The sequence below is a fragment of the Mixophyes fleayi genome, chromosome 10 (genome assembly GCF_038048845.1).
Source record: "Mixophyes fleayi isolate aMixFle1 chromosome 10, aMixFle1.hap1, whole genome shotgun sequence".
Classification (NCBI taxonomy): domain Eukaryota; kingdom Metazoa; phylum Chordata; class Amphibia; order Anura; family Limnodynastidae; genus Mixophyes; species Mixophyes fleayi.
In genome coordinates this window covers 25,045,492-25,071,947 of record NC_134411.1, presented here as the reverse complement: position 1 = coordinate 25,071,947, position 26,456 = coordinate 25,045,492, and the positions used below count along the sequence as shown (strand labels likewise).

Here is a 26,456-nt window from a genome sequence, read left to right as displayed (position 1 = left end):
TGAAACTGAACAATGGTGATTAATATTAATGCCTCTCTTTAAGAAAAATACAGTAGCTTACCATTAGGTGTGCTCTGCATAAACATGTATGGAAATGTATTGGGTGACATATAATGGAACGAACACCAGTCTTGGCACGTGTTTTAAGCTGGCGTTGTAAAGAGGGGCGCTATATATTTATATTCACATAGATATTTGTTCCAAGTAGGAATATTTATCAGTATCGGGACACATGATATCACCCATCCATCCAATCTCATGATTAAGTGTGGCTGCTCGGCTAGACCACCAATGTTGCCAGGCAGTGTTGCCTTGAGAATTCAGAGACCTGCACACGCATTATGTGCTGCACAACATTGGACACAGTCTGTCGTTAAGTCATGCCAAATCCTAAACATAGAAAATAAATTAATTTTCTTGTGGAATCCTGCTCATATGTGTTGTTGGACATCCACATAGCACGGTGGCTTAGTGGTTAGCACTTCTGCCTCAAAGCACTGGGGACATGAGTTCCATTCCCGACCATGGCCCTGTCTGTGTGGGTTTGTATGTTCTCCCTTTGCTTGGATTTCTTCCGGGTGCTCTGGTTTCCTCCCACACTCCAAAAACATACTAGTAGGTTAATTGGCTGCTATTAAATTGACCTTTGTCTCTCTTTGTCTGTGTGTGTGTGTGTGTGTGTGTGTGTGTGTGTGTATGTTAGGGAATTTAGACTGTAAGCTCCAATGGGGGCAGGGACTGATGTGAGTGTGTTCTTTACTGCGCTGTGGAATTAGTGGCGCTATATAAATAATTGATGACATATTAAAGCTGCTGCAGCTCAGATGATGTTTTTTGGAAGTGGGATAGAACTGCAACTTTCCAGGATTAAAGACACATAAATCTGTGCTCGCCAAGTATTTCAGGAAGAACTCCACATGTACACTGCAAGACCAAAAGTATGTGGACACCCGTTATGATTCGCGTGTTTGACCAGTCACCCGCATTGCTAACAGGTGCATGAAATCAAATGTATAGCCATGCAATCTCCATAGTCAAATAGTAGCAAAAGAATGGGTTGTACTGAAGAGCGACTTTTAATATGGCCTTGGCATAAGATGTCACCTTTCCAACAAGTCAGTTTGTTTAATCTGCGCTGCTAGAGCCGCCCCAGTCAACTGTAAGCGCTGTTATTGTAGCGGTAGGCCACGCAAGCTCATAGAACAGGACCGCCGAGTGCTGAAGCGTGTGCAACATTAAAAATAGTCTGTGTGAGTGTGTGTCTATATTAGGGAATTTAGACTATAAGCTCTAATGGGGCAGGGACTGATGTGAGTGAGTTCTCTGTACAGCGCTGCGGAATTAGTGGTGCTATATATATATATATATATATATATATATATATAAATGATGATGTATTAGTAGCTACCGGGTGCATATCCTCCAGATTTGCTCTCATGCTGCTGAGGCTCCTCTCCTGCTTCACTGTTGCCCATTTTTGACGGGGACACGTATCCATAGGACCCGCATGGAATCCTGATGAATAAAGAAGAATGCCATCTTTGCAGTTTCTCGCTATCGCCTCTGATTCTTCTGTCGGTCCAGTGGGACACATAACCCTTTCAACGCCGGTCCTGACCTCCAGTTATTCAAGATCACCGAATCTCACTGTAGTCTCTGGACACAGCCATTTATCCAGTATTTGGTCCCTACCCCCCTTTCTTCAGGGTGACAGTTTCTCCTTCTGTCTATCAAATTGGAGGTTTTAACGACTGGGGCTTGATTGTGGCTCAGGCACGACCCGTCTCTATCTCAGCCGGAGGTGGCTCCACAATGTCTGTAAATAACACGTTTCCTCGGATCTCAAAGGATAATCACTGGGGGAATAACTATGACATCCTCTGTGGCTGAGGGGCTTCCCCATCTTTGTGTCTGAGCCCCTGTTAGCGGCAACTCCACGTTGTCTACAGATTTCCAGGTTCACACAAAAGATCTCCTGAACGGAGAATATTTATTAGTGTTGAAGTTAGCAAAGGCATTGTGGTTTAACCCCTTCATCGATGGTCTGTAGATGATCCTTCGCTGGTCGCCACTCCCAACAGACTCTGGACGGTCTTCTGGACCCCCTAGCTAAGCTGGCTATCAGCAGTGACTGAAACCAGAGCGTAGCACACTGGGGAATAAGCAGCACTTGGCTTCTCAGCCTAATCGGGTTTAAGCAGGGTGGCTACCGCTCTTTAACAGCCAAATGTTAATGCCCTCCCCAAAACGTAGATTTTTAGATCCTCTTTCATTGTCTGATTGCCAGACAATAACACCCTACACTTCAGAAAGCATAAAGAATTCCAGAGATGGTGGGGGGGCTGGGGTATAATGCCCAGATCTCCCACATCCTGGCTTCAATACTTCAAGGGTATGTTCATTTGATGCGGTAGGTTGTCTGTTTGTAAAAATTGGCTGTGCGTATAGGGCCTGATTCATTAAAGAAAGTTAAGCAAAAAATTGAGTACGTTTTCTTACTCAAGTTTTCTGGACTAAACCATGTTGCAGTGCAAGGGGTGCAAATTAGTTTATTTTTTGGCAGATAAGGAAAATACTGGCTGTTTTTTCATGTAGCACGCACCTACTTGATAGCTTATTTGTACACTGAAATTTAAAGTTAATCTAGGACATGCTCTACCCCAAATATAAATCTGCCTTCACATTTTAAATTTACCTCCCCCTCCGATGCAACTTGGTTTTGCCTTACTTGCGTTTGCTTAACCTTCCTTAATGAATCAGGTCCATTATTCCTACACATTTGAATCGTTTCATTCAAGACAGCAAGAAAATGCTTGATCATTCTCAAATGCAGATTTTATTATGAAAAAGAAAAACTATGCGTAGAATCCTGCTTTTTGCTGTTTTGGAAAAGGTGAATTGATGCCAAAACGAGAACCCTACAGTCTTTGGTGGTGTTGCTTGAAAAATTAAATCGCACATTTGCTTTTAGTTCACTTTCTTATCATTTCAATTAAAATAAAACGTTTTTTTTTGTCACCTTGGATAGATTTTCTTTGCCGTGTCAGGCGGTAGAAGCATATTAGTGGTATTTCCTGATAACTAAAAGTCTGAAAAAACAAAGTATAATTTTTGTGGCCACTGCATAATAAACAATCTACTGATACTAATGTTGGAATGAGACTAGCCCAAAAATTGTCAGAGTAGGAATAGGCTCAGCGATGAAAAGGCTAATGGGATCCTTTAATAAATAAAGTTGTCGACTAAAATTAAACAAATTACAAGATCCAAGACAAGAGGAGGTTTTTTTGACTCCATGACTAAAATGATAGATCAGCGTGGGTCGCTGAATATAGTTTATTTGGATTTTAGCGAGACAGCTGCTGTGAAATGCCACAATCAATTAATTCAGACATTGAAAATATTTGGCTTTGAATCCAAGATAGTGGAATGAATAAAGATTTGACCGAAGGACCTTAGAGATCCGCCCTGAGTCCTGTTTTGTTTAATGAATTCATAAGTTACATTGCTTGTGGCCTACTAGGGGGGGTAGGTCTTATTACATATGGTACAAAGATTTGTAATTGGGTTGATACTTCAGAAGGAGTAAAACAAGTGCATGGTGATTAAGAGAAAATAGATGTATGGATTAAAAGTGTGGAATCATAAATTGAATACATCAACATGTATGATAATGCAGGGGGCATACACAGATTAGAAAAAAGAATGCAGAATGAATGGTAATATAATGACAACAGCAGCGAAGGAAAGTGGTTTCCCTCTTGCACGTGAGTGTAGTTACGGTGTGGCCAGAGCACATACTCCTCAGTGGCACTTATGTATGAGTACTATTCACTAGATGAGTGATCACTATTATTAATTACCCATAGGCAAACCGAGGGGGAGGTTCCTAGTGCCTGTAAACCCCCCTCCAAGCCTGGGGCACTGTATAATTGAGGTGGCTGGACCCTGCCCCTGCCCCTGCTTCACATGGCTCTGCTTGAACAGGGAGAGCTACGTGCACCTAACAGTAGTGCACGCAGCATTGCCCATGTATATTATGGGGATAGGAAGAGTTGGAGAGCAGCCAAGCACTGTCTAAAATTATAGCCACGCCCCCACGCATGCTGGTCACTCCCACTGGTGGCGTGGTGTGGAAACCCCCCTCTACAAATCCTGTGTTTGCCCCTGTTACCAGATGTACATAACGCCTTCCACTAGGTGGATAAGCAACATTTTATGACTCAACCAAACTTGTTATTCAGAGTAAAAGATTTTGACAGAAAAAGTAAGAGATTCGATTCGGCGGGAGGTGTCTCCGGAATGCCCACAGAGACGCTTCGCGCCCAAGTGATGGCTGGAATCTCCGATCATTTTTGCTCGGGGTGCAAGGAAAAATGAGTTTATATTCCCACAATTGCCGCCAATTTTTTTTTTCCCCCTGAAATCAAGCATTTGTATAGTTGTACAACTGGAAAGAGACAGCTTGCCTACTGGTGACTTATATTAAGTCTAAACCAATACTATGCAAAACATTACTTTAAATTCCATATGTGACTTGAATGTAAACATATATATTATTTTGGTTTTCATTTCATTTGTGGTCACTTGACACTTTTTTTTTTTTTTTTTTTTAAGTTCTATATAACCTCCACCAAACAAGCAATACGGTAGTTCAAAAAGATGGTGGTACAGTGGATAGAATTGGTGTCTCATAGTGCCGGAGATCATGGGCTAGAACTCTATGCGTGTGGAGTTTGTATGTTCACCTTGTGTTTGTGCAGTTTCCACAGTACAAAGACATACGGGTAGGTTAATTGTCAAAAATGTACGCTAGTGTGTGTATGTTAGGGAATTCAGACTATAAGCGCCAATGGGTCAGAGACCGTAATATGATTGGCTCGATATAAGTAAATAATACTAAGAAATATCAGGGCTACCAATATATATATTTTTTTTTAACTGACAATTTGTTTTACTGGCATGTGTTGTTTTAACAAATTTCCTCCAAAAATACATTGCATTTTAAGGAAGAGCAGGGGATATAGAGATTGTAAGCTGTGCACAACAATGTATGGTGCAGTATAACAATTGCCAGTGATATCAGATTTTTACTGCAACAATGACTAAATTTACTTATGATTGGCAGCTGTAATAAATTCACATATGCAGAGAGAAAAAGTTTGAGCGGTGTTAGGCTGTGTCAAACTCCCATTGTCACAACACCGACAAACGAGATGTAAACTGAAATCAGTGACAGCATTCGTTACACTGTCTATTGGATTCTGCTGATCAGTGATATCAGCGTTCATTAGCAGGTTTAATTAACTGCTAGAGTCATAAATAAACCCCCTAGAGGATACATGCAAATGAAATCACACATATTTTAATAAACACTGCAATACACTGTTAACGACATTTTAAAAGTAACAAAGACATGGGTAATAGAAAACTATTTTATTCTTTTTTTCGACCCCTTGTGTTACATTTCATGTATATTGTGTAGACATTGCTTGTCTGTGTATCTTACACTGTTCTACCATATATCAAGAGGTTCCTCCTTCTATTGCATGTCTTTCTTATGTGGTCTGGATGAATTATGGAAACTAAGAGGGTACATTGCCCCATTCATGCAGAGTAATTAACAGGTACACTGTTTTATAACATGCTCACAGACACACAAATGAAGAGTGCAAACATAGATCACCCAGGGATGGAAATATACAGACAAGGCCGAGTTTACATTTTATGTGGGCCTACACATAGGTAGAGATGCAGCCGTCGTTATCCCAAAAGGGATTTCGTCATCTTACTGCCTAGTCATGTAGCTCAGCCAATGGTTTCAGAGAAATTACTTTTGGATAAGTCTGGCTACATCTGTACTCAATCCAGCAGTAACAGTTGAAGACAAACTAAGTGCCATTAGTTTCAGTGGGTGCAGACTATGACAGAATGAGCATTGCTACAAAGACAAGTGTTGTGAGAGGTAATGTGAGTGGAGCGAACATACACATGGTGACTCTGCCTTTAGGGCACCGAGAGGCATGTGCCTAGATCACCTATTATTAAATCCAGCCTTGTCTCCAAGTCAAAATTTGGTATTGTCTCCGCATCCATCAAATCTCTGTAATTATTTCCGGTTTTTGGTTTGTTACCAATATATGTTGCTTGGGAGCTGCTTCTGGGTACACCAGGAAGCCAGTGAATGTAATGTATTTTCCATGATTACTATAGGCTCCGTAGCCTTCATGCCTGTAGCTATAGAGCCACACCGTGTCTCCAGGTTGCAGTGACAACATCAAACTTTGGCTCTGCATCTCTCGTTTTTTTGAGTGGCTGTCATCATAAATCATGGCTTGGACTTCATTCTGGTTCTTCATTAGTTTGACCGACATGGTTTTAGAAGGCATTTTCCCTATGGTGAAAGAGAAATAATAAGCTCCGGCCACGCGGCACCGAAATTCTCCAGAAGACAGATTGAAATCTTTTCCAATGTTCACAAACTCATTGTCAAAGGTGATCGGTTGATGCTGCGTTTTCCTGTCCTCTGTGCCAACAAGACTTTGGGTTCGAGCAACCGAGAAAGCCGACCTAGGATCTGTGTCTACCGTTGGTTGGTCAGAGGCCATTGTATTCTTTTTGTAGACTTCATTCTGCTCAGAGGACTCCTCTTTAGATGTCATCACGTTTTGTGAGTTTTTTTGCGAGTAGGAGTCACTGCCACTCTGGAAATAGTAGGATGTATCTGGGTAGATTAAATAGCCGTTAAACGTTGTGTAAGGTCCGACATTGCTGTAGAGGGCATATTTTGGGTCGCCGTGGAGCCGAAGCCAAACGGTGTCTCCATAATCGAGTTGCAGCATTGCACTCTGGCTAGCCACCTTTCTCTCTTTGTGGTGATGTTCGTCATAGACAATCACCTGGACCTCATTCTTGTTCTTCATCAACATCACTGACAGGTTTTTCTTGGGGAACTTTCCAATGGTGAAGGAGAAGTAGTAAGCGCCAGGGATACGACACCGGAAAATCCCAATTTTGGGGTCAAAATCTGCTCCAATATTTACATAAACCTTGTCAAACGTGATGACCATTTCAGGGCCTCCCTCCATACTGCTCGTACGGGCAACAGAGAAAGCAGAACGAAAGTCTGACCCCAGAGCCACCGGATAGAGGAGGAGGAGATGGGCCATCAATCCAAGAAGAGCCGGAATACTGGGGACAAACATTCTGGCTGGATAAAAGAAGACAAAAATGAACAGAAATGTTTCATTCTTCTAAGACAACAAACCATGATTGAGAAAATCACAACATTTCAATTGCATATTAGCACATGTGTGATATCTTGTTATTTTGTTATCATTGACCAGTGGCTTTCAATTTGAGCTTCAACCAGGCATTTATCAATGCAAATACAAGCAGGAACTATTTATGTATTGCTGGACACAGTATAACTATAAAGATACCTATATGGTGTAGAGCAATACACAATACATGCAATAAGACCCAATTACCCAATTGCTTCTCACAAAGAGCAAATAACACATCCTGACAAAATAATATAAATAATATCAATTTTGGGAGCAGACTCACAAATGTGCAAAACTTTATAGCACGATTCATAAATACACACCAAATACAAACCACCTAAATCCACTATATATATATATATATATATATATATATATATATATATATATATATATACACATACACACACATACATTTTCTCAGCAGATAATGTTTGCATCCTGTCCTGACCACTTCTCAGATCCTTGCAGGGGCGGTTAGAGAGGGGGAGGAGCTATGGACAGCTTTTTAAAGGTTTAAAGTACCTGGATCTGCATTAAACCCCAAGATATCCGATGTCCCTGAATGGACTAAGAGAAAAGGGATTTGACGTAAGTATAAAAATCTTATTTTCTGTATTTAATCCTGCTTGTTTCCTAACTGCCTGAATTATTGCTGCCTGTCCTGACCATTTGCCTTTGGATCTCCTTTACCCTTGTGGATTCTTATTTTGTGCCTTGCTGTCTGTCTGCTAATGATCCTTGCTTTGGAACTGACATCTTTTTGGTTTGCGTAGTTGTACCTTCTAGTTATTGACCGTCACTTACTATGAATTGTCCTCTGACACCTTTGCGCACAAGTATCACTAATACTACTACCATATGTCGATGAGCATACAGAGCTTTAACAGCATTTGATGGCAGAAAAGAATGGACAGATCCATCTAATCTGCCCTTTTTTGTGTGTTTGTGTTTTTGGTATTTTAAATCTATTGGAAGCACAGTGGCTCAGTGGTTAGCATTGCTGCCTTACACGACTGGTATCATGATTTTGAGTCCCAACCATGTTCTTATCTGTGTGGAGTTTGTATGTTCTCTCCGCCTTTTCGTGGGTTTCTCATGTCTGCTCCGGTTTCCACACTCCATTGCATACTTGTGTGTGCTCGTGTGTGTGTTTAGACTGTAAGCTCCAATGGGGCAGGGACTGATTATGAATTACAAATATTGTCTGTACAGCGCTGCATAATATATTAACGCTATATAAATACATTTAATCACCATATCTTTGTTGTTATTATTGATGCATTAGACAAACAATGGGTATTGTTATGATTAAAAAGTGAGGAATATATAAAAACACCCCCACGTAAAAAAAAAAAAAAAACACACAGAGAAAGAGGCAGAGTACATGGACCCATAGGTTAAGTGTACTGTCAAATTCTATAATCATCATCAGTGATTTATATAGCGCCACTAATTCTGCAGCGCTGTACAGAGAACTCACTCACATTCAAACCAGCCAGCTCCTTGGCGTCCAGGAACGTTGTGGACCCAGTTGTTACATTTTTATATATTGTCTTTCTAGCCCTGAATCTGGAGAGTATTTCTATGTTAGTACTTAGTATGTAACATTTTGGCATTATATTTCTGTACTAAAGGCAGAAAACTAAGTGACCCTGACCACAATCAGCAGTAGGAATACAGAGATGCCAACAGTGGAATGTCATTTACAAGGACAGTTTCCAGCTGGTTCAGGGACATCTCAGCATGTTGCCCTCAGCGCAGTCCGAGCTGATCTCAGTGCACCACAGTCATACTCTATAAATGTAATTATAATGTGTTTTTTTGGCTTTTTAAATATTCCACTTCATTACAGGGTTTGGCCACTTTAGAACAACCCACCTTAGTATAATCAGACCCCTGCGGTGAGCAAAAGGACAACACACCCCTCACTCACTGTAACCTGAGGTCAGCAGTCGATTCTGTTAATGTCTCTGGACGGATCGAGACCTCCGGCCGGGCGAACTTCTACAGTCATGGGAACTATATTAAGGGAGGTGCCTAAAAGTGGACTACGCCTTTTAATATTAATTTATTGACCCGAGAGAATAAAATATAAATAGATAGTGAGAACTGTATCTTATATACAAAATAACAGAAATTCTACTGCGCAGGTTATCAATATTCATCATCATCATCATCATTTATTTATATAGCGCCACTAGTTCCGCAGCGCTGTACAGAGAACTCACTCACATCAGTCCCTGCCCCATTGGGGCTTACAGTCTAAATTTCCTAACACACACACACACAGACTAGGGTCAATTTGTTAGCAGACAATTAACCTACCAGTAGGTTTTTGGAGTGTGGGAGGAAACCGGAGCACCCGGAGGAAACCCACGCAAACATGTGGAGAACATACAAACTCCTCACAGATAAGGCCATGGTCGGGAATTGAACTTATGACCCCAGTGCTGTATGGCAGAAGTGCTAACCACTGAGCCACTGTGCTGCCCAATACTGAAAATAATAGACATTTCCAGAAACAGATCTTTGAACCCTGAGGCTGCCCCTTAAATTACAAACAGGGTACAGTTTGACCATGTGACCCCCGGCAACCCTCAACCTTCAATACACCCTTGCATTGTCATGTACCAGTGACCGGTACATGCAGGGACATAACTCCGAACAGTTCCGCTCAGTTCGGAATGTCTGGACTGGGCGGAACAGACCTTTAGAATCTACCTGTCCCACCTAAATCAGTTGGAAGGCCGGTGGTCCAGGAAACAAGATAGTAAAAGAAAGTCCATGAAGTGAAGGTGAAGGAAACCAAATAAAGCCATGTATTATGGATATATACAAAATCTAACCACAATATTGTTTCTATGTACTTCCCATGATCACTGCTGGGACTTGTAGTTCCACAGCAGCTAATAAAGCCCTCCTAATGTCAACTATTGTCTACAACTTGCCTATGTAGACAATAGTTGACATTAGGAGACTATTCCTCTCCTCACTCCAGACCCAAGCAGTGTAATGCACAGTATTCTTCCTAAACACGTTCATTTGCATTGTGATTATGAATGTGTTTAGTTACAGTATTTGAAGATTTATGATCAAAAGGCATCACGTCCCATGTGAGTCCCAGGCCGTGGCAGAAATCTGAGTGAGCCCAGAGGGGGGTTGTAGAATGTCTCGAGGGCAACAGGCGAACTGGATTGGAGTTTCTTTCTTACAGTCAAAGGAGAGGAGCCAGGAAAATATGTTAGGATTGTACAGAAAACAGCCCTCCAGTCATTGCAGAGCCCGTATAGTCTTACACATCCTTTCTCCTGACATTCAGAGCAGAATATTCTCTCTGTGCCCCTCAGACTTATTAAGAGATTAAGTCACACATTTCAATGGTTCCTCCGTGTTACCACTTGGCAGTATGTCATTACTTGCAGACTGTGAAAGTTCCCATTCATAAAAGGAAGTGGAAGAAACATATAGTGTGTTCTAAATGTCAATCAGTCCTGGGACAGCACCAACGTGTATCATGTTTATGGTAGAAGCTGGTTAGCAAAGATGCTCGAAATGGTTTCAAAGTGGTTCAGCGAACCGGTTGTGAAGTTTGTTAATTGACAAAAAATTCTTGAACTTTAGACATAAAAAAATATTGAGATCAATTCAAGCAAGGTGAAAAGATTTGAACTTGTTTGAGCTTAAATGGCTACGTTATATAGTGTTTTTAATATTGATGGTAAATTCAAGTTCAAACTAAAACAAGTAAAAAAATACAATAAAATGTAACCTAATGCGGACTAGACATCTATGTGTAATTATATAATAATATCTAAAATGTACTCCTTATTCTGTATTTTTTTTCTTTTTATGTTTGTATATTCAATGTTCTAAATAGTATTTTACAGGCGCATATAGCTAAGATTTTTCTTAATATACGTTGGAAGGATAATCTTCTTACTCTTTGAGCTCTTTGAAGAACATTCTAAATGCTATAAGTGTTTGATCTCCTGCCCATATAACATCTCAGAAAAGCAAGAATCTACTTAAAAGGGAATTAAACCAATGAAATAAGTAGGAGTATATATTTATTCGGATACTCCTTTCCTTAGCAGTTGTAGTCTGTTACATGCCACAAAAGTTCATTTCAGTCTTTAAATTCAAGTTCTTCTGCTTTAGTGAGGCTACCCCTGATGCCAAGAGGGGGCAGATTGGGGTGTTTTATTGCTGAATGTAAGCTAGCCACAGTTCTGCACCCAATTGCAAAACTTACGTTTTTTGTTTTGGGACGAGATACTCTAATGAACTTCAAAAAAAGCTACACATTTAGAGGGGGCGACCCAAAGTTATCAACTAGATGCAAAAAACAACTACATTATTGCCTGTCCTCTGAAGTGGTGGAAACCATTATTTTTTGTTAGATGTCTTTTACACGATATAGACTTAATTTATTCCAGAGAGTGAATCAATATGCGAGAAAAAACAACAATATATTGGAAGGACTGGAGTGTAGAAAAGTGACATATAAAATAAAGTTCGTTCCTATCATGATTTATCTTGCCAGATACTAACCGTCTAATTAGGCTGGGTACACACTACAGAATTTTCAGACCAATGTGTTATCTACAACGATTGTGCCAATGACATGCCGATTCATGTGTACACACTATACAAGTTTTAAAAGATTAAAGCTAAGTACGTACTGGAGGTTTTTCAGATGATCATCGGGCCAATCACCCAATAAACGACCGCTCGGCCACATATCGCGTTAGTGTGTATAATCACACAATGAGCGACAATCGTTCCAAAGTGCTGATTGTCGTTTCATTTGGTTGGTCAATAATCTTGTTCCAATCACCTGCCAATCATGTAGTGTGTATGCACTCATGATCACGATCTCCATAGAGTTTACAGAGTCAGGATCTTGTTAGCCGATGCCGGCAATGAACATGTCCTGGTGACTAAATGTAGAGAGTGCTGTAGATGGAATAATTTGTTTGCTTGTTCTGAGACTGAATATTTCATTTCAGAGTTACAGTAGCTAACGAAATTTGTTGTGACATGTGGATAGCTATAACAAGGCGGTTAATCAGTGTGACAGGAATGAATGAATGAATATTGTGCTGTCAGTCTCTAAATGACTAGAGGACCAGATGAAGAGCACAGATCTGAAGGTAAATTGTGTGTAGTGTGTATGCATGAATCTCCCGACCGGACGGACCTTCAGTCGTAGGTACAATCTTCAGGGGGAGGCTGGGCTGGGGGGCACGGGGTCATTGGTCCCCTGAGCCGCACCCATAGTGGGCTCCCTTGGGCTGGGTCACTGAGCTATCTGCATTTTTTTTCCTTTAAAATGTTCCTAATAAGCTGAAGAGTCGGGTCTTTCCCACCGAGCTAGAATTTGCCAGTCCTTCCCTGATCGTTGTAGATAAGAGATTGGTCAGAAAATTCTCTAGTGTGTACCTAGCCTTACCCTCAGATCTGTGCCCTCAGATCTGTCATAACCATCGACTGAAAAGATCATCATTCTGTAAACTCTATGGAGATCCAGATTGTCAGTGTGTACACACTGCAGGATTGGAATGAGATTTATAGTTCTGCTGAACAATCAAATGAAACGACGATTGGAACTTTGGAATGACCATCGTTCATCATTTAAGTATACACCCTAATGCGATATTGGCCCGAACGGTCGTTTATCGTATAATTGACCCAATAATTGGCTAAAAACCCTGTAGTGTGTACCCAGCCTTAGAGAACAAACCAGATATATGGAGCCCATCTTTTTTTCTAAATCCCCACAAAAGAGCGCTCTGTTATACTATGTGATTGCAGCCAATTATAAACGGACACATGACGTGTTTGAATAACTTTGTCTGGCAGGGCATGATGGCGCTTGTAGTTCCACAGCAGTTGGAGCGCTACAGGTAGCTTAGCTCTGAAGCAATGCCTAACTCCCACCAGGCTGTCCCTAGCCCTCTCTAGTGTGTGAGAATCAGCAGCTCATGCATGGATCCTATATCAGATCACAAGCTCCACACAGCAGTCATGTGTTCTTCCCCACTGAGATCTGCAGTCATTTTGATTAATTGCAGCAGGAAATCCACGTCTTAACATTTCTTTTTAGGTTGAGTAAGCACAGCCAACATCTCTGTTGTCCTACTTGCACTAATGAAGACATATCGTTGTGACAGGAGAAGTGACACACAAAAGGACTTATTTATTAACAAGGCTGCAGTAACCCATAGCAACCAATCAGCAGCTAGCTCTGATTGGTCTTGTACATTCTAGATCACAGCTGCTCAATCTATTTTTCAGGAGGGGCGCTAAGCACACCTCCCAACTGTAGTCTGTCTAGCCCTCCCCTAAAAACACCCCTTCAATGCTGCGATTTATTGAAGGGACACTCATGAGCTGGACATATCTCCCAACTGTCCTGGAAATGGGACAAAAGTCCTGATTCTCTGGACGACGGGACATTCCCCTCATATTAGGACTGTCCCGCCTAAACCGGGAGAGTGGTTATTGTCCTGGGACTCCAAAAAAGACTATTCACGATATAAAGTATTGCAAATTTGATAATCGAGGGACCACAAAAATAAATTCCGAGACCCCACTTAGGTCTCAGCCCCAGGGGGGGGGAACACACCTCTGCTCTAGGCAAAAAACAAAACAGGGATATGATTGGTTACCATGGTTACTGCACTCTGCAAACTTGCGCCTACAGTATGTTCTTTCCTCGTACAGGTTAATGATGATGTAGTACTTATCCATGGCTGCTCTGTCCTGTGCACGAGCAAGATAGCAATTATTGTACTGGGAAATAGTGGTTAGCGATGCTGCCTCACAGCACTGGGGTCATGGGTTCAATTCAATGACTGTATGGAGTTTGTATGTTCTCCTCGTGTTTGCGTAGGTTTCCTCCCACACTCCAAAGTGAGTGTGTGCACAGGTAATAAATAAAATATAACCTAGATGTATAGATTAGGAATGCATAATTTAGGATTCAGATGAACACTGAAGATTAAGGTCTAAATGATAAATTAAATTTTGGCATCTGGCAGTAAAACCTCTGCTCAGCGAACTAAATTCACTGAAAAATCATTACATGGATACTGCTGCTTAATTTTTTTAGATGTCAAATTATGTCTGTGATTATACTATCTGCTATTTAACTTGTTGTGTAAAAAAAATGTATGTTGTAAAAAATGTAAGATGTTGCCTATAGCAACCAATCAGATTCTACCTTTCATTTATTTAGTGCATTCTACAAAATGATAGCTAGAATCTGATTGGTTGCTACAGGCAACATCTCCACTTTTTCAAACCCACAGTTTAGCAAATATACCCCACAGTCTTATTATATCACGGTTATCTGAGTGCTAATAACAAAAGAACAGTGTGCATTATATCTCATATATACAAGTAGAAATAAAACATGTTCCACACCTCTGTACAATACTTCAGACAGAACAGTCTCTGCTCCAGAGGAGCTTACAATCTAATTTCCTTACCACAACCCACTCTACAGTATGGTCCCTTCTGCTCAGTGCAAAATGTCTTGCTTTCAAACTTCGCACTTAATGTACTATTTCAGTGTTACCGTGCTGAATTAACAAATTGTTGTGATCATCATCATCATTTATTTATATAGCGCCAACGTGTTCCGTAGCACTTTACAATTGTGATGTGAAGAAGGGTATTTTTTCCCTCCCCCCCCCCCCCCCCCCAAAAAAAAGAAATCCCACCGTATTAATTAATTCAGCCCATGCAACTGCAATTGTAAATTAAGTGGGAAGTTTAAGAGTCCAGCATTTTGTAGTGGCTGGAAGAGGTCATGTTAGATGGAGGATCACACGATGCTACATTACCTTCCTAAATTCCTAGCTATTTCCTGTAACCCTGCACAGCGCCAACTAATGGCCGAACTTAACAAGGGAAGGCTTGTTAGTGATGCCTTCATGTCATGAATTAACCAGAAATTCTTCAGATTTTTTTTGCTTTCTCGTCGTTTTAAAGTCTCAAACCCTCTTCCTGCACCTCTCCCCGCATTTCAAGCGAGAGATTACCAACTAAGTTATGTATTATATACAAGGCTGTAGTTAGGAAATGAAGGGGCCCGAAGCACTCAATAACCTGAGATCCCAACATTCAGCTTGATTACGATGCCAATTAATAGCAAATGCACAAAATAAAAAAAATAAAAAAACCAAAATGGATGAGTGATAAGAAACACGTACTGTACTGTCACATGATGGAAACACAAATATGCACATTGCAATTGCTATACACACATATGAATCAAAAAATTGTTACATTGCATACACAGATGCACGATATACAGTCACTGCTTACCCATATATGCACAGCATACAGATATTATATATATATATATTATATATATAGTATAAAGTCTTACTGTGTGCGTGTCATATATATATATATATATATATATATATATATATATATATAGTATAAAGTCTTACTGTGTGCGTGTCTATACTATATATATATATATATATATATATATATATATATATATACACACAGACACGCACACAGTAAGACTTTATACTATATATATATATATATATATATATATATATATAAAGTCTTACTGTGTGCGTGTCTGTGTAGATATATATATATATAGATATACCGCCACTCCTAGTATTTTCATTGTAAACCTAACAAATTCCATTCACTTACAATTTCCATACAGCCACTTCTAAATTCCGTGTGTGTGTATAGATACACACACACACACACACACACACACGCTGGCAATATACAATTCTTCTATAAACATGCCCTGTGGTGTCAAGCATTTTGTTTTTACACCTCCCTATAATAATCCTGCAATGTTCTGTATAATCTCCACACATACGCGCACACACAGCTTTTCTCATTATGAAAATGATATTATTCTGTAGAAAGGAAAATCATCCGGGTTTTCTGTGTCCCGGGGGTAACTCGCCTGCGCTGTCAGCCTGCAATGAAAGACGACATGTGGAATAGCAGCCGGACAGGGGGGGTGAATAGATTGTGACGCCAATCAATGCCACATCTCTCCAGAGTCTTTCCATCAAGGAGAGAGCCAGGCAGATTAGAGGGTGCAGTGAGGATGGGTGATGCCACAGGAGATGGACAGGCAGAGCAAGCTGCGGAGCTTTAAATGCAAGATTGCGGTTTAGGTATAGAGGATGATTACCTGGTGCAATGATGAAGGTTGGATGCTATTCATACAGGTCTCCTCCCTGGACAGGTGCAGAAACTAATCATACAGTCACACAGCATCCTCACAGCCATCCCTGCTCCCTCCTCTTATCTTATTCTGCTACTGCCTTGATGCTAATCCCCCTGCCCTCCTGCATCCCTGGTACCCCCCAGCACCCTCCCTCCTGCACCTACCTGTTCTGCTCCTGGCTGTCACTTGTCTTCTGTCTTCTCTCTAGTTGGTGTCACAGGGAAGGATTTGGTGCAGGGCTGTGAAGGGGGGCGCTGGAGGGGAGAGGGTGCAGTGAAGGGGGGTCCGTCTGCACAGAGCACAAAATCATGGACAGGTAGTAATGAGCCTGAGTTTGCAGACTTCTCAGAATGTTTTTTTTTTTATAAGAAATAATCAATAAAGATGTTGCTTTAGATAACTGTAGTAGAGCGGGAAGTAATATGAATAAGTCTATGAGTGAGGGAATGCATGTAAACTACACATATAATTTAAAATATATTCACACAGCAGACCCATGTCTGCTTCATTCATTAATTTAGTTGTTTTTAACATAGGAATGCACAAAATATATAGGTGCTCATTCATAGCATTGCATATTAAAATAGGGTGTTGTAATTACATTTTTGCACTATTCATAATAATTACAGAAAGTATACATAATAAAATGATATATTTTACTTCACCAGCAGAAAGTGACTGCCACTAAAATAATGCTTAAAGCTACACTAACACCCACTGATAATGTATTAATGTGCTCCTCCCCCCTAGCTAGCGCTCCGAGCACCCCTCCCCTCACCCATGGGGTCGATCCTTTAATAAATGTGTTCTATTGCATTTACCTTCTGTCCCAACAGACATCTGGGCGTATTAAGTAATGTATTAAGTTCTGATTTCTGCAAGTCGCCAGAAATAGGGACAGCACGGTGGCTTAGTGGTTAGCACTTCTGCCTCACAGCAGTGGGGTCATGAGTTCGATTCCCGACCATGGTCTTATCTGTGTGGAGTTTGAATGTTCTCCCTGTGTTTGCGTGAGTTTCCTCCGGGTGCTCCGGTTTCCTGCCACACTGGTAGGTTAACTGGCTGCTTTCAATAGTGACCCTAGTCTTTCCCTCTCTGTGTGTGAGTGTGTGTCTATATTAGGGAATTTAGACTGTAAGCTCCAATGGGGCAGGGACTGATGTGAGTGAGTTCTCTGTACAGCTCTGCGGAATTAGTGGTGCTATATAAATAAATGATGATGATAGGCAACTTTGCAGGGGAAATTTAAAGCGGCAACAGATTGTAAAGGCAAACATGCCTTTAAAAGCCATCGCAGCTTTAAATTTCCCCTGCAAAGTCGCCTATTTCCGGCGACTTGCAGAAATCAGAACTTAATACATTTACCCCCAGATGTTCTTCAGGATGTGATGTTTTTAAATCATATGCTGTAGTTTTGGAACAATTAGGTTTTGCATTATGGTTACTGACACAAAAATACAGGGATAAACTCTGCTGTATATCTTATTACAGATGTTCATTGATTCATTTTATCAATGGACACCATTGTGTCAATGCCATTCACTGGGTTTAGACCTCACCTGGGGTCTAACGGCTGCTAAAGAATAAGGGGGGCCTCTGCTCCCCGGGCCGGTCCGATAGTGGGCCACCTTAGGCTGGGTCACTGGGCATTATTTTTCCTTTAAAATGTTCCTAATCGGCTGCTGAGTCCAGCCTTGCCCCTCGGGATAAAATTTACCAGCCCTCCCCAGCAGACATGGTCAAAAATGACAATCGTAGTTCAGACCAAACACCAGAATGGAGAAGAAATGTGATCTAAGTGACGTCTAAGTGACTTTTACTGTGGAATGATTGTTGGTGCCATACGGGTTGTTTCAGTACCTCAGAAAATGCTGATCTCTTGGGATTTCTGCACACAATAGTCCCTATAGTTTACAGAGAATGGAGCTCAAAACCAGAGCGGCAGTTCTGTGGGTGGAAACGCCTTGTTAATGAGAGACGTCAGAACAGAATGGCCAGTCTGGTTCAAGCTGACAGGAAGGCGACAGTAACTCAATTAACCATATGAGGAGTGCAGAAGAGCATCTCTGAAGTCACAGCACATCCAACCTTGAAGTGGATGTGCTACAACAGCAGAAGACCACACAGCACCCTTGTGACCGCCACACAATACACAGCACCCTTGTAACCACCATAGAATGCACAGCATCCTTGTGACCGCCTCACAATACACAGCACCCTTGTAACCACCATAGAATGCACAGCATCCTTGTGACCGCCACACAATACACAGCACCCTTGTGACCGCCACACAATACACAGCACCCTTGTAACCACCATAGAATGCACAGCATCCTTGTGACCGCCACACAATACAGAGCACTCTTTTCACTGCCACACAATACAGAGGGCAACCTTGTCACCGTCACAATTGAGAGGGCAACCTTGTTACCACTACACACTACAGAGGGCAGTCATGAGATTACCACACAATACAGAAAGCAAAATATGATTTTTATTGAAACAATCTGTGCAGTTAATGTGTGAGAATGTGATTATCAGCTGTAGGTCATGTTCATACCTTTCAACACATCAAATGGCCAAAAGGGAATTTATAAGATTTGTTATATGTAACTATTCTTTCTTCAAGTATTCATACATCTGAGCAGACTTCAAAATACAAATAGTCAAACACAGTTACCTGTCAGTGGTACCAGGGTATAATCTCCATTGAAAAAGTCGGTAATTTTGTTGTAAGAAAAGGAACTGATCCCTAGGCTAATACACACGGGCCATTCACACATGTATATTATATTTTCACATATCCCCTGTTAAAAAATAAATTGTGCCTACCTGTTCTGTTGAGTGCTGCTGACCCCCATCTGGGACTGGGTGGAAGTTGGTACAGCAACAGGTGTCAGAACACCCAGTGCATCACAGCTTGCTGCCCCTTGTCTACTGCTGAAAGTGCCTACAACTGGCACGTAAGCGCCAGAACTGGACCATGGAGCAATAGAAGAAGGTGACCTGGTCTGATGAATCAGGTTTTCTTTTAAATCATGTGGACGGCCGGGTGCGTGTGCATCGTTTACCTGGGGAAGAGATGTCACCAGGATGCATTATGGGAAGAAGGCAAGCAGGCGGAGGCAGTGTGATTCTCTGGGCAATCTTCTGCTGGGCAACCTCGGGAACTAGCATTCAGGTGGATATTACTGTGACACGTACCACCTACCTAAACATTGTTGCAGACCAAGTACACCCCTTCATGGCAACGGTATTACCTGATGGCAGTGTCCTCTTTCAGCAGGATAATGCACCCTGCCACAGCAAAAAATGTTCATTAATTGTTTCAGGAACATGACAAAGAGTTCAAAATGTTGAATTTGTCTCTTGGTGTACCGACTGGTCCCGTATAATTGGGACACCCTTGTTCTCTATACTCACCTGGCTATGATGAGATGTCTATAAGCAAGGTACTCATTTGGCTGTGATGGTGGAGCGTGTTACCTGAATCCCTAGGTGTGTTCTCTCTTACTACCATGAATGTTGTACCAGGCTAGTCCCAGGTTTGAATCTGCAGGCAGGTATCATTTTAGTACTTAGGATATTGCACATGCTTGGCGACATTTATAAAAGTTTTACCTCCTAAAGCTACTGTGTTGGTTCACTGGACTCGTACCCATGTGCTCTATTAACAGATATGTTGAAGTCCTGGTTTATGTTCCCCCAGACAGCATTCTGTTAGTACCTTGGATTTTGCTCCAGGGTGGTTGAGGACATTGAGCATAATCTTCCCACTCCATACTTAATAAACAAGCTGGCTCTGTAGACTAGTGTCCAGCTTCTCTGTTCACAACTAATGGTGGAGCCTCTGGTTTGAACCCCAGGACAGGCTTCTTTATAAGTACCTTGCCTGATGCACCAGAATGAATTATGACACTGAGAAAGCTCATTTACATAAGCTTTAGCTGGCTCAGAGGACTAGTAACCCGGTTCTCTGCTTGTAGAAATTATTGAGGTCTCAGTTCAAATCCACAAACAACTGTAGCTTTTGTACCTTGGATTTTACACCTGGCTTGCTGAAGACATTTAGAAAAGTCTCCCCCACTTACTTACACCATATGTTGGCTCAGATGACTAGACGCCAGGTGCTGTTCTGTCATTCCCTGGCTGAGTTCCTGGTTCAAATCCCCCTTTGTACATTGGGTGGTGCACCTGGCTGATCCAGGACATTGAGAAGAGTCTTCCTACTTACCTGAAGGATGATCTGTCTTTATTCACATTGAGGACATAAGTTAGTGGACAAGCAGTAAAGGGCTCAACTGACAACAGTGTTCCTATCAATATTGAGAAAAAAGAAGTTTAGTGGCAAGTTAATAATGTAAGAAAAAATTGTCTTTTCATACTTTGGCTGTTGCACTTTTAGACACAACAGCCAAGTTCATTAAAGAAAGCTAGAAAAACAAATTAACACCTCATCACTACCAGGAGAGAACCCAATAACAAGACCTCTGAGCAGTTTGATGTCATAGGAAGATCATCAAGCCTGTCTAGGGATTTGAACTGGGACCTCCACCATCACAGTCAGTAATCTGGCTAATAGTCAACTGAGCTAATAACTGAGACAGTACATGATGTAATGAGCAGTGAGACTTTTATCAATGCCATCAATTGGTCTGAAGCAAAATGAATGGAGCTGTAAATGTTACCTGTCTGGGGATTCAAACCAGTACCTCCAACATCACACTCAGCAATCTGGCTACCTGGCTGGGGATTCAAACAAGGGAATCCATATAAACCAGGGTTTCCCAAACCCAGTCCTCAGGGCTCCCCAACAGTGCAGGTTTTTCATATCTCCTTGCTGGAGCACAGGTGTATTCATTACTGACTGACACATTGTAACAGATCCACAGGTGGTCCTAATTATGTCAGATGTGATCCAGAAAACCTGCACTGTTGGGGAGCCCTGAGGACTGGGTTTGTGAAACCCTGATATAAACCATAAACAGAGCTCCGGTCTACTGGGCCACCAAGCTAGAACAATTCTTAAGGATAGGGAGAGACTTTTCTCAATAACTTCATCAAGCCTGTAGCAACATGAAATGTGCTAAAAAAGGAAGCCACTCAGAATTCAAAGCAGAGCCTCTACTATGACTGTCCATGGGCACCTCACTACTAGTCAACTGAGCTAACTTATACTGCAACATTCAATATACTAAAATGAAGCCAGACAGGGGATTCAAACCAGAGCCTCCTCTATCACTGTAACTAAGGAACCTGGCTACTAGCCCACTGAGCCATTTCTTTGTTTAAGCAAAGTGTGAGACATTTTGCTCAATCTTCAATCAGTAACTTTGTATAAGCAATGGGCCATGTTTCTGAACTGCAAGTCCCAGCAAACTCAGTAAACCTCTGTTTGTCCATCAGTGGAGAGAGTCCAGCAACAACTGGAGTCATCTATTTCTCTGACTGCAAAAGCCTTTGGTATCTGATTATCTTATATTTCTACATAGGTACATTTAGAGCTTTGAAACAATGGTGTCAAATCATTGTGCTCTGTGGTGGGGTTTGTACATGTCAAGGACTATAGGAGGGGGAAGGTGACAAGTGATATATGGAGTGATGATGATCTTGGTGTGGCTCATCTCTCCAATAGACAAGTCGTGGCTGAGGGCAGTTTGTGGTAGTGGTTAAAGAGAGACCTTTGGGGCCTCCTCACACTTGGGGCCTCCTCACACTTGGGGCCTCCTCACACTTGGGGCAGTTGGTGTGAGAGACACATATTTAAGTTAGGTACAATAAAGTTATAATTAAGATACAATCCTGAAAACAACTTACTGTGTGAGGAATTTCAAATATTACCCTATAAGATAGACACAAAGGGCCCGATTCATTAAGAACGTAGATGTCAATATGTGCTGTATTTTGCATAAAATTGTTCTGCACATACCCAGAAACAAACCATATGCCATAGAGTGCAGCAACATCTTTGAGCGCAAAAGACCCTGCTACGGACTACAATTTCAGGGCTGATCAGGGAGGGAAATGGGCATATGCATGTAGTCAATGTACAATAAGAGCGAGCCAAGCTTGAGCGCATGCAGCATTGTCAGATTCAAGCTTTGGGCATCACAAAGGTCAGTGTTCTTCTGTCATATCACTTGCACCAGCTACAGATCGGGTGTAAGTGCAGATAACTAGTCATGATGGTCACATACACATGCTACAAAAATGTGTTCGCAATTAGATGCAACTGTAAAAATGGATTTACAGTAGACATTAATAACATCCTTATAAATGTATTTAATGGAGAGAAAAAAAATGTATTTTATAAAAAATATTAATGTTTTGTCATAAGTAAGTATAACAAGTGACATTGTTTTTTTTTCTGTGTGACGTTATATTGCACATTTGTATTGGACGTGACTTGCAGTGTGTTGTCTTATAGAGCAGAGTGCACCTAGACCAGTATTCATCAACACAGGTAGGGCCAGATTAAGGGCCACATGGGCCTGGGGCTGAAAATTACACAGGGTCTATTGTGAGAAGTGCCATTTTACCGGAGGTGTGGCCAGTGATGTGTGGGTGTGGCCAGCTGTGTGTGGGCGTGGCCAGCACCATGGAGGGCATAGCTTGCACTTCTCTCCAGGGACCTACATCTCCCTTTCATCTTCCCTTATAGTATTGAACATTGAAGTACAGGGTGAAGTTGAATCTATGTATAAATATATATAATAAATACAATGTCTATTGTATATATCTATATTGATCATAATATATAAACTGGACTAAAAATCTTGTTCAACGATGGAACGATATCGTTCCAATTCTGCAGTGTGTATACACTCAGGACCAGCAGTGTCCATAGATCTCTATGGAGTGTTCAAAGTCACGATCTTTTCGGCAGATGGTTATGGCAGATGAAGAGCACAGATCTGAAGGTAAATCTTGTAAAATGTGTTTAGTGTGTACACATGAATCGGCTGCCGATTGGGACATTTTTTTATTTTTTTTTAATTGTTGGTAAAATCGTTAAGGATAATGCCTCGGGAGAAGTTTTGTATAGTGTGTACCAAGGCTAACACTCTTTTTATTTACTAGATGTTTTGTTTCATAGTTTGATTCTGTTGCCCCAGTTTCTCTGAATTATGTTTGTTCATTTCCTGGAGAAATCATCTTTTCCCTTTAAACTGTGCTCAGGACTATGTCCTGCCAAGCTCATCGCGCACCTGACATCACAGCTGCAATTTAATCTCAATAAAAAATCCAGTGAATCATCTGCTGGCAGGGGAACGTCCTATTCACAATGTTTTCTACAGGACGTGGTTGCTTCCAAAAGCAACGTGTACCAACAACATCACTGAGATTAGCCAGTTACCGCCACTGAACGCAGGGTGTAACTATGAAAATAAAGGTCCATTGTAGACATTACTTTTACAGCAATTAAGAAAGGAAGTCAACCTTTATTAAAGGACCACTAAACTATAAATTATTTACTCTTGCTCTGATGAAACAAGGCTATGCTTATTAACAGCTTGAGATGGCCAAAGTACAGATTTTTATTTGGCCAATGTCCTGCTAGCAAATGAGTAAAGCAACGTACATTTTAGGGCTGTATAAAACTTTATGCCTATGTAACATGGACTGTTTATGTTTACAGTTTATATGATTGAGGGATTTGCATGTCAGCTTGTTGTACCTTTAAATAATCCTTTGTAAATGTTGCGTTCCCTGGAGGAGTAGGGGTACTTACAGGCAAAGCTGGTGACCTAACAATTTGACACAAGAAGAGATAAACACAGGATGCTGGTTAGAGACCAACCAGATCCCAGAGCGCAGGCGGACTCCCCACAAGACAATTATACACACACAGCAGCTTCATAACAACTGAGCAATGGAAATTGCAAGTTACTGTGGCAACAGAAAACCTCAATCCTAATAAAGCAGAACAGTTTTTTTTTTTATTTGACAGGTACACAGCGATCAAGAAAAACAATACTGTAAGATTGCTTCACTGCTGGAACCTAAAACAGGCACATTCATTCAGTTAGCAATAGGTGCATAAAGAAAATAGGTGTATGGGAAGATTTTATATATATAAAATGATGTGTTCTATCTGTATTCTTAATATTGTTGGTGTAGAGGATGGGGTGGTAGTTCTATAATAATGATAATAATAATCTATAATATGATAAGGTTGATATTATTATAAGTTTGCTTCATCATTCCAGTTCTTCTGATCAGTAATTATTGTCCTTTACCTATATTACACCAACACATCATATATAGCGCTGTACAAATAATTATAGTTAGATATATATCTGAAGTCTACCGAGGACACATTCAGCAGACAAATACGTAGTTAACAGAATGATATAACATGCATTCACAAGTTTGTTGATGTTTTCTGGTCATAATGGTTGCACATAATTGGAGAAGGAAAAATAACATTTATTCCGGGGACACAAACACCTTAAGGAGTACTCCAGTCTAGTTGTGGAAGAGGGGTTAGGATTAAAAATGAAGTGAGTATCTAAGGAGACAGCTCAGACAGGAGCTAAGGAGACAGCTCAGTGAGGAGCAGTGTCGGACTGGGGCATGAAGGGCCCACCGGGGAACTGCAACACTAGGGGCCCACCAGAGGGGGTGTGGTCAGCCATCACAGAGGCGGGACCAGACACTAGAGGGGGAGTGGTCAGTCCACTAAGGACAGCTAGCACCTTACTGTAGTATATAAAGAATGCAGTATGTGTATAAAGAATATACAGTCTTGACCTGCCCCTTAGATTGGGCAGAACAGTCACCAAAAATCAGGCTTGGCTAACCTGTGGCACTCCAGGTGTTGTGAAACTACAAGCCCCAGCATGCTTTGCCAATATATAGCAGCTTATTGCTGGAAGGGTATGCTGGGACTTGTAGTTTCACAACACCTGGAGTACCACAGGTTAGCCAAGCCTGCGCTAGATTCAGAACATTTGACAAACTGTCCTACCTGTTGTTGTCACTTTTATCACCTGTGGCTGCTGGTTTCTTTAGTTGCTGGTTGTCTGGATCCTGGAATGTTGAGGGCCCCATTTGAATAAAATAATGGGTACATTTAGAAACAACAACCTTCCCTGTAATTAAATCAACAGCACCCACATTTAATAATTAGGCCTCTCTCCAGCCTCAACATTAAAGTAATAGTGCTCACATTTGATAAATAGATCTATTTCCCTCCAACCGACCCCAACATCAAACTACCGTATTTTCCGCACTATAAGGCGCACCGTATTATAAGGCGCATGCTAAAACATACAAAATTCTACACTCTACAAAAAAAAAAGGTAACGGAGGCAATACAGTGAGTGAGTTGAACTTTATTAACAATACACTCACATTATTTTTAAATCAATCTTCTCCCACAAATCCATCAAACTCCTCATCTTCTGTGTCTGAATTGAACAGCTGGGCAATTTCGCCATCAAACATGCCGACTTCCCTCTCATCATTGTCGGAGTCAGTCTCGTTGTCAGGTGTCTGTTCAGCAATGATGCCGGCTTTCGCGAAAGCTCGGACAACAATTAAGGCAGATACCTTAGCCCAGGCATCCACAATCCATTCACATATGGTGGCGTAACTCGCCCGGCGCTGCCTCCCAGTCTTAGTAAAGGTATGTTCACCGTCTGTCATCCATCGCTCCCACGCCGCTCGCAACTTCACTTTGAACCCCCTGTTTACACCAATGTCCAGAGGTTGGAGTTCTTTTGTTAAACCTCCCGGAATGATGGCAAGCTCCGAATTCGTTTGCTTCACTTGGTTTTTCACAGTAGCGGTGAGATGGGCGCGCATGTAGTCGCAGATCAACAGGGACGGTGATGTGTTGAAAAAACAATCCGGTCTCTTTACATACACCTCTCTCAGCCACTCTCTCATTTTCTCCTCGTCCATCCAGCCCTTTTGATTGGCCTTAACGATGACTC

General features: G+C 41.4%; 1 protein-coding gene across 4 annotated transcripts; it reads right to left on the bottom strand.

Annotated features, from left to right (window-relative positions):
- Window positions 1-3,469: 3,469 nt before the first annotated feature.
- C1QTNF4 (C1q and TNF related 4) lies at window positions 3,470-25,506 on the bottom strand. Of its 4 annotated transcripts, none has more exons than XM_075188089.1 (2): window positions 25,487-25,506; window positions 3,470-7,210 (listed from the first exon to the last, which is right to left on the bottom strand). In XM_075188089.1, exon 2 carries the CDS (start codon window positions 7,203-7,205, stop codon window positions 6,096-6,098), a length of 1,110 nt encoding a protein of 369 aa, XP_075044190.1. In that variant the 5' UTR covers window positions 7,206-7,210; window positions 25,487-25,506; the 3' UTR covers window positions 3,470-6,095. The 4 variants fall into 4 exon arrangements, with proteins under 4 accessions (XP_075044190.1, XP_075044188.1, XP_075044189.1 ...); XM_075188087.1 differs by lacking the exon at window positions 25,487-25,506 and adding an exon at window positions 16,680-16,787; XM_075188088.1 differs by lacking the exon at window positions 25,487-25,506 and adding an exon at window positions 16,480-16,613.
- Window positions 25,507-26,456: the final 950 nt, after the last annotated feature.

Excerpts from the sequence above, each read along its gene's own strand:
- C1QTNF4 (XM_075188085.1), bottom strand. The coding sequence starts at position 16,354 with ATGGAAAGACTCTGGAGAGATGTGGCATTGATTGGCGTCACAATCTAT. Across the intron at positions 7,207-16,241 it reads CAGGCTGACAGCGCAGGCGA|AATGTTTGTCCCCAGTATTC; the intron begins GTTACCCCCGGG and ends TTATCCAGCCAG.